Source organism: Amblyomma americanum, chromosome 7 (assembly GCF_052857255.1).
Source record: "Amblyomma americanum isolate KBUSLIRL-KWMA chromosome 7, ASM5285725v1, whole genome shotgun sequence".
Taxonomy (NCBI): domain Eukaryota; kingdom Metazoa; phylum Arthropoda; class Arachnida; order Ixodida; family Ixodidae; genus Amblyomma; species Amblyomma americanum.
Window position 1 is genome coordinate 120,667,737 of NC_135503.1, and position 15,584 is coordinate 120,683,320.

The window sequence follows — 15,584 nt, forward strand, 5'->3', positions numbered from 1 at the left end:
AAGAGAGGGGAGAGCGAGACACGGGACGGAAAGGATGGAGGCGACATTTCCGCGGACCAGGTGACTGCTTGCCGCGCCTGCTGCCTGCCGCTGCCTGCCTGCTGCTGCAGCGCTGCAGCTTCCGTTAAACCGAGAGGCCGTCCGAACTGGGAGATCCCATTAAACGGTTTTGCCTGCGGGCTAATCCTAGGTGGTGTTTTTCTTCGCGGTCACTGCTGTGGTTGGAGCTAGTGTAGCGAGTTGGCCCTGAGTGCAGGATCCAAACCGCGCTAGGAACCCCCAGTTTACATACAACGTTTATTCCTGAATAAGCGGAGAGTTGTTGACTGCGATATTCAACAGTTCTATGCAGTGAGTATAAATGTGTTCATCAGTTCTTTCCATGTTTCAGTGTAAATGTAATTAAACGCACAATACCAAGAAGTGTGCACCATTCCTTGAAAAAGTTTCAGGCTAAGGATACTTTGTATGAGCAATTCTGATTACGGTCAACAGCTCTCGTCACGGTTGAAATGTTATAAAGTGGGGCACAGGCATCAGAGTTGTGGCATTTGTATGTTAAGATTATTACATGAAGCTTCAATATTTTATCTTTCATTTAGCCACTGAACATAACATTAACATAGGACTCGTCGCAGACCATTGCACCATTTATAGGGAAATCAACGCAATTGATCACCATGAAAACCTTAGAAAGTAGAAACTAAACTAACAAAATTGTGTGCCTTGTGGCAGAGGGCACTCAACGCTACTAAATCTGCTTCTATCACAATAACAAGGCTAAAGGATAAATTAGACTTTCGGAAGGGTAGGCACTTGGGCTTGTTGGTTCATTTCAAGCGTATAAAACGTAGCGCAAAAAAGACAGGCACACAGAAAGGCGACACCACACAGCGCTAACTTCCAACAAAGTTTTATTTCGCAAAGAAAGGGTGGTTTTTTATACCGACTTATCATACAACCACTATCAAACCACGCTGTAGCAAAGCGTATCAGCGTATCAAAGCGTATAAGAGCTCCTTTGGCCACAGAGCAACTGTAGGGCTACTCACACAGTTGTCTTCCCACAAGGAACTTCATTCCACTTCAATTATTTCTCGTGTTAAACGGTTTTTGTGCACTTTTAAGACCACACAAATTTTGAGGAGTAGTATGCACTGACACACAAGGCAATGGACTGACAAACCTTTCCCACACATATCTTTTACGTCACGCCCATGTTCGCGAAGCCTATCGTTCAGGCATCTACTGTTTGACCAACATACTGCTTGCCACGGGAAAGAGGTACCTGGTATACGACATTTTCAATGCAATCAACAAATTTATTCTTATGTTTTTTCGTACAGCCAACCGCCTTTTTGAATTTTGTCAAATTTTTGCGGCAAGGAAGCACTGGGCTCTTTAATAAAAAAACATTTGAAGTTGTGTCCTCCGCTTTTAACTGCAATCCAAAAGTAAAAATTTCAAAGATAAAAGCAGAAACGAAGAAACTGTGCAATGGGTTGAACCTTGGGTCCATTCTCAAAGGAATTAACGTTTCTAAAAAGACTTCCTTCAGGTATTCTTCTATGCAAAGACCCATAAAACTGATGCTCCTCTCCGAGTTATTGGTACATGGCAAAAATCTGTTGCTCGGTAGTTACAGGAAAAACTGAAGTTGTTATCCATTCAAGACGCCTTCGTTGTTCGAAATTCTGAGCAGGTTTAGATTTTATCAAGTCACGTGCGGAACATGGCCAATATGTTTTTTTTTTCGGTTGATATAAGGTCTATATTTTTCCATTCCACATGAGGCTTTCTTATCTTTTGTTGGAGATTGTATTGACCAGTACGGGCCTATTGTCTTTCAGAATGCATCTGGCATCTTCGTAAATGGTTTTTTAGAAATTTGAAAATTTTATCTTAAGTCCACGTTCATAGAGTGGGATGAAAAAACACACATTCAGAAAAAATGCATTTGTATAGGTTCTTGCATAGCACTCATCCTTAGCGATTTGTTTTTAGCCCAGCTGGACAGGTAATTTTGCGGATATAGTAAAAGATATCATTCTCATAAAGATTTTTATGTTTTTTGACGACTTTCTTATTGTATTTAACAGAAATGGCGGTTACTTCAAGGATGATGTTCTTAATGTCCTCACTTCGTTCCATAACCATTTCCGTCCTCTACAACCAACGTTTGAACTACACGAAAAAGCGGTAATCAAATTCCTAGTCATCAACAGCTTACTGCATCATGATCGGACATGCTGGATGTCCAAACCTCGAGGCGAAAAACTATTATTACCTTTTCATTCAGCACACTCTACACTCGTAAAAAAGATCCATTGCTCGCCTTTCATTTATTCTCTAATGATGTCCTTCCCGCGCCTCATGCATAAAGTTTTTCTCAGCAGTGCCAGCGGCTAAAGAACGCTGGATACCTTTCCCATGTTCTGGTCTGTAGCGGAAGGCGTTCTAAAAAAATTCTGCCAGAAAAAAAAACGCAAGAAATTCAAGAGGCTACGCGTAAGAAAGAAAAAGTTTCCGTCATCCCTTACTTTCATCGACTTTCCACAATCTCAAAAAATAGCGCAGCGTTCGGTAGCTAGAGTGGTTTTCCCAGCCCCTAAGAAGTTAAGTAATTTGTGCACGAAAAATTTGACAAAATCCAGAAAGGTGGTTTCCTAAACGAAGAAGCATAAAAATAAATTTGTTGATTGCATTGAAAATATCCTATTCCAGACACCTGTTTCCTGTGTCAAGCAGTAAGTACGCCAAACAAAATAGGCTTCGGGAACTTGGGCGTGTCGTAAAGGATATGTGCGGGAAAGGCTTGTCAGCCCATTGCCGTGTGTGTCAGTGCATACCGCTCCTCAAAAAAATGTTTGGTCTTAAAAGTGCACAAAAACCGCTTAACACAAGAAATAATTGAAGCGGAATGGATTTCCTTGTTGAAAGATGACTTTGTGAGTAGCCCTACAGTCGCTCAGTTGCCAAAGGAGCTCTTGTATCTGTCTGATACGCTTTGCTAGCGCGTGGTTTTATAGTGATTGTATGATAAGTCGTATAAAAAACTACCCTTCCTTTCCGAAATAAAACTTTGTTGGAAGTTAGCGCTGTGTGGTGTTTTTCTGTGTCCCCGTCTCTTTTTGCGCTATGTTTTCTACCCTTAAGACTTTCCGTACACTATAAATGACAGACCGCTCGCAGCGGTAACTGCTCATAAATATCTCGGCCTTCAACAACCCATCACCTCAGATGGAAAGCAGAAATAGATGGAATTACTTTTAACAGCTCTAAAACGCATCCTGTTTATTATACACCAGCTACTAGCTGCTCCTAAAACTAAACTGTTAACTCACAACTCTTTAGTGAGATTTGTAACGCCATATGTTTTCGTTACACTAACCAAAATCGAAGCGGTACAAAGAAAGCGGTCAGGTTTATATTTACCGAACTGAACATAGCTGATCAACAAAAAAATGAAACTAAAAGGAATACGAGCACTTAAAAGTAGTGCTAAATGTGCATACCTTAAGCTCATATGTGAAATAATTCCTGAACACTTGAGATTAGGCACTACCGCATACCTTTTTCATCTCTGAAGAAAGAGGGACGCGTCATACACATTCAGTCATAGTCCGCTGTTTTGCCCGTGTGTGCTGCTCAACACCTCAATAGGAAAGGGCTGAACACAACCAGCAGCAACAGCTGAAATGAACCACAACGTTTTCGAGCACAACTCAAGTTGGGATACAACGCCGAACTTATTTCAGGTGTTCCTAGCGCTTTGTCATTAGAACGCGATAGGCTATTAAGTTCCTCACCTATGGTTCCATTGGTGAGCTTCTCGGCGATCCACTGTAAGGCATCGTAGTTGTGTAGGAGGAGCACATTTTCTTCTTTGGAGGCCAGCCTATTAAGTTCATCATTATTTAGTTGTCCAGTGATTCCAATGCAGTACATCTCCACACCACTTTGCTTCAATAAATTACCTTCCTTATATGCGTCTCCTCCGATGTTCGCCTTTCCTGCGTGTTGGACAAAAAATGGTCGTCGGTAATTGAGCCCTTTAAACTCGTTTGAACTTTCGAAGAGTATTATGTCCCCTTGTTGAATGAATAAAACGCTGCCGCATTGCTGCAAACCCTTTTGCACTACAGTATTTATTTCAATTTCACACATTACAGCCTCGCCTGAGGCTGGCTAAAATCCGCTGCATGTTTGACTCTATGAAAACAAAAGGAAATGCACAGTAAAAACGTGTCATGTACAAATCGCAACATCTAAAAATGTTTTCAGAAGCATAGCAGGTGTAAAGGCTAGTAAAGCGCCACTAGGCTTGTAAAACTTCCACAATAAAAATTTACAGACGATTACGATAAGCGGTTATGAGAAATTTGAGCACAGCTCTTCAATCCTGGCAATTAGCGTGTTGCTCTCCGAGCCTCCATGCTAGCCAGCTTTCGCGTGGTGTTTCGATCTGCTACTTGGACAATCGGTTACACCTACTACGTCGACAACACCGACACTGACGACGACGACACGGAAGCAAGGAACGGTCGCCTAAGAGCATCGAAGAAAAATGAATAAAATTAGGTGGGCAGCTAGCCTTGAGGCGCTTGCTGAGTAAAAACACGTTGACGCCTTTGAGCAAAAGGAACAGGAAGTTTACGACAGGCTAGGCAGGCAACATAGGAAGTTACCACGAACATCCAAGAGAAATCCGCTAAACCAAGGCTTCTAAATAGAAACAAAAATTAGACCAAAAGATTTACTTCCTGACTACACAGCCGGAAAACAAAAATCTGGATTAAAATCCTACATAATAATTAAATAGGCAGTGCTATCATTTTTGACACTAGATCTAGTTTCCACAAAACCAGTCATTTATAAACTTAAGTACACAGAAGAGAATTATATTTGTATGACATGCGACTGCAGTGAAAAACACATTCAGATTTTGCTCTTAGAATGTAAAGCTATACGGGGTGTTTCACCTTAGATTTTCAGCAATTTTTTAAAAATGGGCTTTTTGAGTTAGGAGAGCGCTTTTTCAGACACAGCTTTATTAGCGGTGTAGTAAGTCGGGATACAGCTTGAAATGATAACTAGCAGGCTGCTCAATTAATATTGTGCAGTTAACTTTTAACTAATACTGTTAGGATACCTATTTATTCAGAGGCTTGTAACCAACCGTACGTGATATACATATCAGTTTGTAGTATTTCAAAAACGCGGTTACCCTCGCCTCTCTGGCGCAAGAAATTTTGGCTACTTCGACGAGTTAGGTGTAGTGGAGAGGTCCCTGCCAGTTTCTAGAAGGCGCATGTATTTTGGCGCAATGTAGCCAAAATATGTTGGCTTACAGCGTCGAAGTTAACCGTGGCCCCGAAAGTTTAAACCCTAATATGGGTATTACTTACGGTGGGGTACACACCTCTGAATAATCGAGGGGCCTAACAGTAATAGTTGAAAATTTAAACATTCAATATTAGTTAACCGGGCTGCTAGTTCCAACGACTTACAAGTAATCTGATCTAGTAAACCGCTGATAATGCAATGCCGGAAAAGGCGCTCTTCTAAATCAAAAAGCCTATTTTCTATAAACGTGACAAGCCGACCAGAGTACAAACAGCACGAAAGAAGAAGTTGCGCGAACCGTCCAAGAAATAAAAAATAATATATCTTAGACAACATTAAACAGATCAAAAACAAAACACACAACAAAAATGTCAAATGTAAATCAAGAAAATAAATATATACAATGGCCAATTGAATTTAGTAAAGTGTCGTTAGCCAACCTGCTGACACAAAATTTCTTCCAGTAAGATCTGTATAACTATAACAAACAACTAACATAAGCGAATGGTCACCTTCGGCTGCAAAGGTAACCATTCTCAGAACAAAAATTTTCGTTTATGAAAAATTTGTTTTCATATTCTTTGCATTAGAGTGAAAACTGTACCATGTGACTGCTTTTACGTTTCTAATTCACAAATTTTTGTTTCTTGCAGTTTTGGTCCAGTATTTTAAATTAAACAAAGCCTATTTTATGATTTCATTTACTTTCGAATCCTGGAAAATGTAGAGATATCTAATAATTGTTACAGTGTTTGACTAAAAAAGGTACTGAAAATTGTTCAAATTACATAAAACTCCTTTCTCTTTATAGCCCAACTCTCAATGCCTTCTTTAAGCATCTGTTGTCAAAATGTTGCTTCACGACTATACAAAGACGTATATGCAGTCACGAGTTGTGTCCAACTGCACACTATTTTGGGTGTGGATACCATGGGTCTTTCGACAATATCTCCCACATCGCAATCCTATCCAACTTTCGAGAAACCGATCCAGGAGCCCGCCGATGAAGCTTTAACCAAAACTTCCTTACCGATCGGCCAGCAAGACTCATTGGCCCAGAAAATAAGCCCCCACCACCAGACCCAATCAAACAGGGCCCACCCCAAACCTCGTTATATCCCCGAAGTTCTTCAGATTAGTAATGAAAAATCACGCTAAACTAGCCGGCATTCCCTACTTCCAACATGCCATCTATGCAGATGACATCACGCTATGGCGCGACTGGCGTAACGCAGGATGTCAAGAAGTTAGCGTTAAACAACGCCTGGACATTTTTCAAGCATACGCTGCAGGCGTGAGGCTCAAGTTCTCACCCAAAAAACCAGTTGACATTGTTCTCAACTACAAGAGAAGGGACACTAATGCCTACCGCTGTCGCACTGATAACTTCCATATTCCATGTCAGCCACATATTCTCATCCTCGGCCTTATATGTTATCCGGATGGCAGAAGTCATCAAAAATCGTAAAACAAATAAATAACCTCCACCACATGTTCAAATACACTGCCGTAAAAGCCATCAACTCAGTGAGCACGAGCTCCACAGTGTTGTCACGAGTCACGTATGCTTACTCATGCCTCCACCTAAAGAAATCTCAACTTGTCACAGCCATCCTCAAATGAATACGGACGGAGTTATGTGTACCGCAATAAGTAGCCAATTCTCTCATTCATCAAACCGCCTTGCGGAACACGCAAGAGTAGAAGGCTGCCGCGAATCATGAAGCTTTGCGCCACAGCTTTACCACCTGCCATAAAGTCAGGGTAGTACTAGAAATACTTCTACTCAGCACATCGCACCTCAAACAAATCTCTGATTTTCAACTACAGCGGGACCACGTACCGCGCGTCAACATACCGCTTATACCCCGCAACATCGACCTTTAGAGGGATTCGGCCAACAGAGAAGCAAGAGCACTTCATTCCAAGGCCCCATCACACGCCACCTACTAGACAGACGCAACCTTCGCTGAGTCCGACGCTACAAGTTCTTCAGTCGGTCCCCGTTATCAAGAAGTCCGTCATCACACTGAAGTTCCTGATCCGACCTCAGCAGAGGCACAAGCAATGGAAGAAGCTTGCTTCACCTCCCCCCCCCCCCCCCCCCCGCACACACACACTAAACTAATGCCATCGCAGTGGCACGGACAGCGAGAAGGCTCTTAGTGACTTCGCTGCCAACACGCTCTATGGATATATTCAAGCCCAGCTAAACACCTACCTCCACCAGCACGTAACATAACTATGCTGCTAAATGCAAAGCTTCAAGCACACTCTTTTTATCAAAACAGAAAAGGCGACCTCATCAGCATAAACTAAACTCCTAATTTACAACTGACCAAGTGAGAATCCTCGAAAACACTGGCATCTGGTGATACTAAGGCAGGAAGTATTGAGATAAAAAGGAAATAACAGGAGAGATAATGAGCAACTCTAATGGAGGGACGAGATTAGTAGAATCGGTTTAGTAAGCTCATAATTTACGGTCAGTGGTGTATAGTGCTTTTTGTAACATAGTATAATGCCCTCAAGCAATACATCCCCATTGTTTGCGCGCTCCAAAACTGTAAACAAAAAAAAATAGCTCTCTAAACCGTACTACGCCTTGATTATCTTACCGCACGAAGGCATGCGTGCTGACCCATGTCCTGGCCCATCTTCTTAAAGAGCATGTCCGCCCAGTCGTAATGCAGCGAGGGCGCAAACACAAATGGCTGCTCCGCCACACTAGCGTGTTCGTGAACCCGTGCGGCAGCAGCAGCAGTCATCCCGGGTGTGTTGCAAGCTCTCGCCCGCTCCTTGCGAAAGCGTCCTCGTTCTTGTTGACCGTCAACCTCCAAGGTATACGCTATCCCTCTTTGCTTCCAAAAGCATTGTTTTTGTCCTTGGTTTGAAGGTTCAAAGCTCTCGCTTGTCGATTTGGAAGGCGTTGTTGCCCTCGCTCCTCTTCTGTCCTCAAACGTAGCGCCTGACATTTCCTCGGGCGACCGCGCTGTCTGCGCTCTTTTGTTGTCAGCGTTCTTGCCTGTCGCTTCCGAAGACAATAGCGTTCTCGGCGATCGGCAGCACTACCCGTAGAAGGTTCCGCCGATGACGACGCTATTATGTGAGGTCATAGAGTCTTAGCAACACAGCTAGCAGTTCACGGGTGAGATACCCAAAACGAAAATGGTCGTTGAAGCTCGTGCACTGGTTGCTCAAAATTTTTTACTCAGCTACTCAGCTAACCAGGCGCTCGCACTTGAACAAAATTTAAAATTTTGAAATTTGTTTTTGGGTAAAGAAAATTGAGCAGTATCTATCTCACATATCGGCGTACACCTAAAAAGCGCCGTAAGGGAAGGGATAAAGGGGGACTAAGAGAAGAAAGCAAAAAAGAGGTGCCGTAGCGGGGGCCTCCGGAATAATTTCGACCACCTGGGGTTCTTTAACGTGCAATGACATCGCACAGCACGCGGGCGCCTTTGCGTTTCGATCGCCTCCATCGAAACGCTGCCACCGCGGTTGGGTTCGATTCCGTAGTACCCTCGACTATACCTAGCTACTCTTCGTCATGTCGAGGAGTTATATTCCTTGGTGATTTCGGTTGTATTTGCAATGATAAGGATCGATCAGTGCTGCGTGTGTGTAATGAGTCTAGTTCTGCTATTTTAACTAATAAGCTTTGTGAACAAAAAGCTGTTGACATCGGACCAGAAAAATGCAATAGTGTTCGTTTCATGCATTTCCAATTTTCCTCAAACGCTTTGCTAGACAGGATCTGCGTTCGTGCTTGGCTGTTCTCTGGACTGCTTTCGAAAATTTCGCGAATAAATCAAATGGATAACGTGTTTCTGACCGTGAATGCCTTGCACTGCTGAATGAAATATGCGCGAACACTTCATGAGTGCTACTGTCTCACAGTTTCCCATGCCTCCTGCTGGTAACAATGCAATTATGTCCGCATCACCGCATGCCTGTAGACAGTGCAGGCATCCAGAATGTCGGAAACTCGCAAAAAAGTTACTCTTCGCCCAGAATTTCCGGTATTACGGTCAAATTCCTTAATAGTACTAGCACAATGTCAGCGCTCTTTCTCTCTAAAATATTTCAACAAAGCTTAAATAAGAAAGCCTGCCGTGCGATGATAGAATAGGGAAGGTGGTGCCAGTCTTCATAACCAGTAACAAGCGGGCACCAAACAACTGCGGTCTCATCTCGCTTACTAGTATACCGATGTAAGGTTTTAGAACAGATGATATTTTCTAACCTGGTAATTTTTTTTATTTGCTGACAGCAAAAGTTAAGAAAGCAGTAATCCTGCGATACGAAGCTTTTATCTTTCACACAGAAGATCGCAAATGTACGCCACGAACTGCTATTACTTATGTTCCGCCAAATTAACCTTGATGATCAGTTGCCAAAATAGACTGAATGTTTTCTCGTTAACCGCCAAGAGTTTCTATCCATAAATAACTGCAGTTCATCCCTAATAGGAGTTTTATCTGGTGCCGCAAAGGCCACTGTCTTCGGCCCTTTGTTATATATATATATATATATATATATATATATATATATATATATATATATATAATATATATATATATATATATATATATATATAAGATTTGCCTGATTGTTTTAATCCATTCACTTATTTGCCGATGATTGCGTAGTGTTCCAGGAAATAAAAAACGAAGCGATACAGTAACCCTTCAATCAGACACACCGAATTTATAACTGGTCCGACATCTCACTAATGGAACGAAATGTTGCTGAGTGTAAAGGAATGCGAGTAAGTCGGTTCTCTAGCCCTTCTTCTCTTTACTGTCTGGACATCACCGCCAGAGAACTTCGAACCTTCACATTAATCACTTAGTAAATAGCGCTAATCATACTTTTGGATATATAAAAATATCCTTACTCTCTCCGCCCTCATTTCTAAAACTCGTATTGTAAAAACCATTAGTTCGATCGAAATTATAGTGCGCAGCTTCGATTTGAGCACCTTGCTCCTGCCAGTCTAATCCATGAACAAGAAACGGTTCAAGACAATACAGCACGTTTCATTCTTTCTAACTGTAATCGCATTGCAAGCATAAATTCACTCAAATGTAATCTAAGTCCACCTAATCAACAGATTCGCCGAGGAGCCTTCCACATGTGCGTCTTAAATTTTTTCATCATCCTGCATAAGCACAGAAATTCATCTCGCCGCCAGCTTACGTATCATCTCACCGCAACCACCATCACAAAGTAGGTGTTCCGGCATGCCACACTACATTACTCTCGATGTCGTTTGTTCCCAAGACATCACGCGTCTGGAACCACCTTCCTGCATCGACAGTAAGCATTGTTAACATAAATACCTTTCATTCCGCTATATTTAACAAAATTGAACTCTTTAGAAATGTATAACTGTTTATTTCATCCCCTGTAATTATGTTGATAGCGTATTTTTGTTCACGTATTTTGTCATTGTATTAATGCCCTCACCTCTGTAATGCTTCCACCCTGAGGTTATATGTAAATAAATAAATAAATAATGTGCGTGGCTGCTGTGTACGGCCCATTTTTTACACTGATAATTGCATGGTGTCGCCTCAGATAGGAAGAAACAGCCCCCGTATTCACCAACTTCGGTGGAAGTTCTGGAATGTGTGTAATTGTCTCCTGAAAGATAAATTTATCACCATGCTGTCAATTCTTATCTAAAAGATGCATGGTGCAGCCGTGATCTTTCGGTCTGTCAGAAGTGGGTTCTATTCCACGACGAGTATACAGGTCTGGCAATCGAAGCGTCAGCACCAATCGCATTTTGAAGCGTGATCACACCTTAAATGACGTGCATGAGCTATAACGAATTTATTCTTGGGCTTCAAATGAAGACAACATCATCAAAACACTGACTACGCCCACTGCAGGGCAAAAGCCTCAAGCATGTCTCTCCAATTAACCCTGTCCTTTGCCAGCTGGCCCACCTATGCTTGCAAACTTCTTAATTTCATCCGCCCACCTAACGTTCTGCCGCCCCCTGCTACGCTTGCCTTCGCTTGGAATCCACTCCGTTGCCCTTAAGAACTAGCGGTTATGTTGCCTTCGCATTAAATGCGTGCCTAAGCGCATTTGTTAGTCTTGATTTCGACGAGGATGTCATTAAACGGCGAGTGCTCTATCACCCACTCTATCATTTTTCTTTCCATAGCTCCCTGCGTTGTCCTTAACTTAAGCTTAAGCCTTTTTATTAGCATAGATGTTTCTGCCCCCTAGATGTGCACTGGTAAAATACAGCCGTTGTATACTTTTTCCTTGAGGGAGATTGGCAAACTACCGTACATGATCTGAGAGAACCTGCCATATGCATTCTACCCCATTCTCATTCTTCTAGTTATTTCCCTCTCGTGTTCCTGACCAGCTTTCACTACCTGCCCTAAGTAGACATATTCCGTTACCACTTCCAGGACCTTTCCACCACTTGCGAGCTGCGGTTCTTTTGCTAGAATGTTGCTGCTAGACTGTTGATGTCATAAACAATATTAAAATACTGTTGCAACATTTTACCTCAGAAAAATATCAGTGGCCTAAATTAGACCTCGCACGCGTCTTTTATTGTTGAACCACCATCTCAGAGGGCATTAAGTGATGAAAGCCAGGCAGCTCTTGCAAAGGAGGTATTAGAGATTTAGAATGCTGGAAATAAATTGGCACACCAGGTATTCACGCAGATTTTTATGGCTATTATGAGCATCATTTTGGAGGCGGCTGTAGCCAGACAGTGGATCGACTGCAGTAACTTCTATGATGCGTTTCCTAGGCTATCGCCAGGGCCGAACGCACCTCGTCTTAAACTGCACCACAATCTCCCACTCTGCATTGAAGAGCGCCTACGACAACTTCCATTTGCTCCGTCTGGCGGCACTGCCTGCTCATCGTCGTATTCTACGTAGCACAAATACATGCACTCGCACTATTCGTCAGTCAAAATAGACCCACCCCGGAAATTTGACCTTGTCTGATTTAGACCAAAATTGATGTCCAGCCATAATTGACGGCGCCAGACAAAACTGCGACCTCCAAGGTTAACCCGGGCCATTGCCCAAGTGCTATCGCTCATCAGTTTGGTGCTTCCGTGGTTAAAGACTGGCTACGTTTTTTCTATTCACCTAGACTAAGCTGTAGCCAATTGAGGTAATGCACATGACCCTGTCTGGTACGTGGGGTCTCACGTTTCGCCGTAGTGAAGGGCTTTGGATTAATTTTAACACAAATTTCATCAGCCATGACTGAAACTGTAAAGCGTATAGGTGTTTTCCCGTTTCGCCTAAATAAATTTCGACTTAACTTCACGTGTTCTTAAATGCGCCGTTTTGTTACTGTCATGTGTGATTGAGCACATGTCGGCTGTGGTAGACCGAAACACGAGTACCGGTTTCCGGTAATTTAAACTTGTTGCTCAACTGAGTGGGCAGTTTAACGCCTCCTGCCCTTCTCTCTACTTGTTCCTTACGTTGCTTTTGTAAGTGCACCTTTTCAAGTTCTATCTTGTATATATTTTGGCTGAGTGGAGTGGTCGCAGCGCAGTGTATAAGTTATTGCATTCTAACACTGATCTTGGCTTATGGCTAAATGATAACATAAAGGTACGACCTAAAAATTCTTACCGTCTGAGATAAGAAATGCAGCGAACTTTATCTTTGTATGGCGGCTCTTCACGTTGGCAACACTATTCTTCAATTTCTCCAGGCCAGCCTTGATGGATGTTCCGCCACCTGGAAAAAGGAAAACGAAATGAGCAAGGAGACGTTCTAATGCCCTGTATAGAGCTTTGGTACCACATGACTGGCACTGTCAAGATTACTCACGCTAAATGAGCTATATGTAGCCGGGCGCCAGTAGTATTAAGACACCTTCCTTTACAGTCGCTTCAAACTGAGTTTTACTTTCTCCTTAATGTTCACCATAATTTTCCTTCTATACCCAATGGGACTGTAAGGACAGGAAAGTTTAAGCTGTCATTTTGGCGGAACGAGCAAGCTGATTGATGTATATCCAGAAGACCAAGTACATGCTACATATTATCACTAGAAAGTAATATAATTGCTAGAAAAAAATCGACTCGGTACAAAACATTGACCAAAATCTCAATTCTAGAGCATTTTACACAGAAAGCTTATTTGGTTATTCCCCCTATCAGTACCATGCTGATGGGAGCGAGCCTACACAACATAATATACAACAGATTACTGAATGATACGATGAAATATCTCACATTACGACCTCCGCTCACAATGCGACTGGTTGGGCTCGCCGCAACTTTGTCGCAAATTTAAAACGCCTTGGGAATGCTGTTTTTTGCTTTCAATTTATCCGCACATACACGCTAATAACACGCATCTCCCTGGCGGTCATCATCATCATCATCAACAACCAGACTTCAGCCACTGCAAGACATAACTCTATTCTGCATATATCGCTCCAATTTACCTTGTTGCCTTTCAGGTGGACGCCTGCTCCCAGCAAACTTTCTCATATCATCTGGCGACCTTACAACTTTATAGGCACTACTACGCATGCCCTCTCTTGGCATCTATACCGTGACCATACGAAACCACCTGTCATCTTGCTAATGCATTGCATGCCCGGCCCATGCTCAATTGTTCCCGATTTTTACTAGGCTATCTTTAACTCTCTTTTGTTCTCTCCCCATTCTGCCTTCTCTTTATGTCTTACAGTTACACCGATCATTTTAATTTTGCGGTAATCCTGGCTTCCCGCCGTGACCTTTGCGCGGCTGTTGCCGGCGTCCCGCGCTGTTCTCCTCTTTCCCTATCTCCCGCTTCAGGCGACTGAGAGGCGGCTGGGTGACTAATCACTGTCATTCCGCCACAGCTTCGCTCCGGATTCTCAAGGGTTATTGCCATTGGTGGCTTTTGGCGGGAATTCGGAACCCGCTTCGTAGGCGCCGCCACGATCGAAGCGATTGCAACGACCCTGGTATCGGCGGTAAACGCGGCTGAAGTTAAGCCTAATAAAAGTAATATTTCTCGGCCACAATAGATAAGAAAAACATGCTTGTGAAGTACATTATAGCTAGCCATAAGTATTAAAAATAAAATATCAAAGAAATGATTTGCGAATATGACACGTGGAAGCGTTGCTGGAAACTATTGTGTACCGTAGTGCTGCCGCTCTAGAGGCCGCTTTTACATGGTACAACCTGCCGCCTGCTCTAAGCATTATAAATTTTTCCCAGCCTTCCATCCCGGCTGTCCCTTACGTTTCTCGCTCTAAGCGTGCACGATCGACCAATTACTTGGGGACACCAAACTCTCCACAGTATTCCCATCTCGGGACGTGTCTCCTATCTCATGCCTTTCTGTCGTGTCTGCTTTCGTGAAGCTCCCAGAAATAGTTTTGCCTATTTTGTTACGGCTTTCTCGCGGATTCGCGACGCTTCCGCTAGTTGGGGGAACGGGAGGCCGAGGGCGCTTTAAATCTTTATACGCGAGGCGGCACCTTTTGAGCAGGCAGCTTTTTTTTTTTACTTTCCCTGTACCCATCTTCGTTCCCTCCAGTTTTACTTTTCTCACATACGCAATGCAAATCTAGTTTAAGAAAAATTACACCTAAGCATTAAACGACATGGTTTCGAACTTTCTACAGTGCATTTGTTCTCTTTCAACAGGTGCTAGTCCACAGCAGCATCATGGAACTTATCCTATGGCGGTAAGTGCACAAAAGAAAACATGAGAATTTATTCAAAGTGCTCCTATTTTAATTTGCCTAAAAACTGTGAACTGGTAGTCTGAATAATTTCGTGGTGGATATCGAGAGGTCCGAATACTGCATCAGTTTTACTTTCATTCAAAAAATTATTTCTTGATTCTGCCGTTTGCATAACTCATGCATGCCATGAATATGTGCACATTGCTCAGACACAACTGTGTCATTATTTAAGCTCTTAATTGTTTTCAGAAGAAAGCATATAATTATAGGCGTACCTTTAATAACTTTGCTCACAAAGTTTTTAAAATGCATATAATGCAACATATAGGTATAGAGCTCACGAGATACCAGTTGTCTCGCAGCCACGTTTATATGAATGTGACCTGCCTCGAATGCGACCCGTCTCGAACGGAAACAGGTGACACGTAGGAAGTTGAATTGTGAGGAGGCACCCAACACCTGCCACCTGCACTTGATACAACACCCCAGGTGCAGCTTACAAAAGCATCCTAAGCTGAAAGTGGGTGCAGCTT

The 15,584-nt window shown here is 42.8% G+C and overlaps 1 protein-coding gene across 4 annotated transcripts in view; it reads right to left on the minus strand.

Moving 5' to 3' along the window:
• Window positions 1-15,584, minus strand: part of LOC144099515 (complement factor B-like) — a 333,633-nt gene that overhangs the window by 127,997 nt on the left and 190,052 nt on the right. For 3 of the 4 annotated variants that reach the window (XM_077632872.1, XM_077632873.1, XM_077632871.1), the window contains 2 exons: window positions 12,987-13,094; window positions 3,810-4,013 (listed from right to left, as the gene is read on the minus strand). In XM_077632872.1, the coding sequence (XP_077488998.1) occupies window positions 3,810-4,013; window positions 12,987-13,094 (312 nt within the window). The remainder of the gene's footprint in view (window positions 1-3,809; window positions 4,014-12,986; window positions 13,095-15,584) is intronic. The other variant, XM_077632874.1, reaches the window with a different exon arrangement.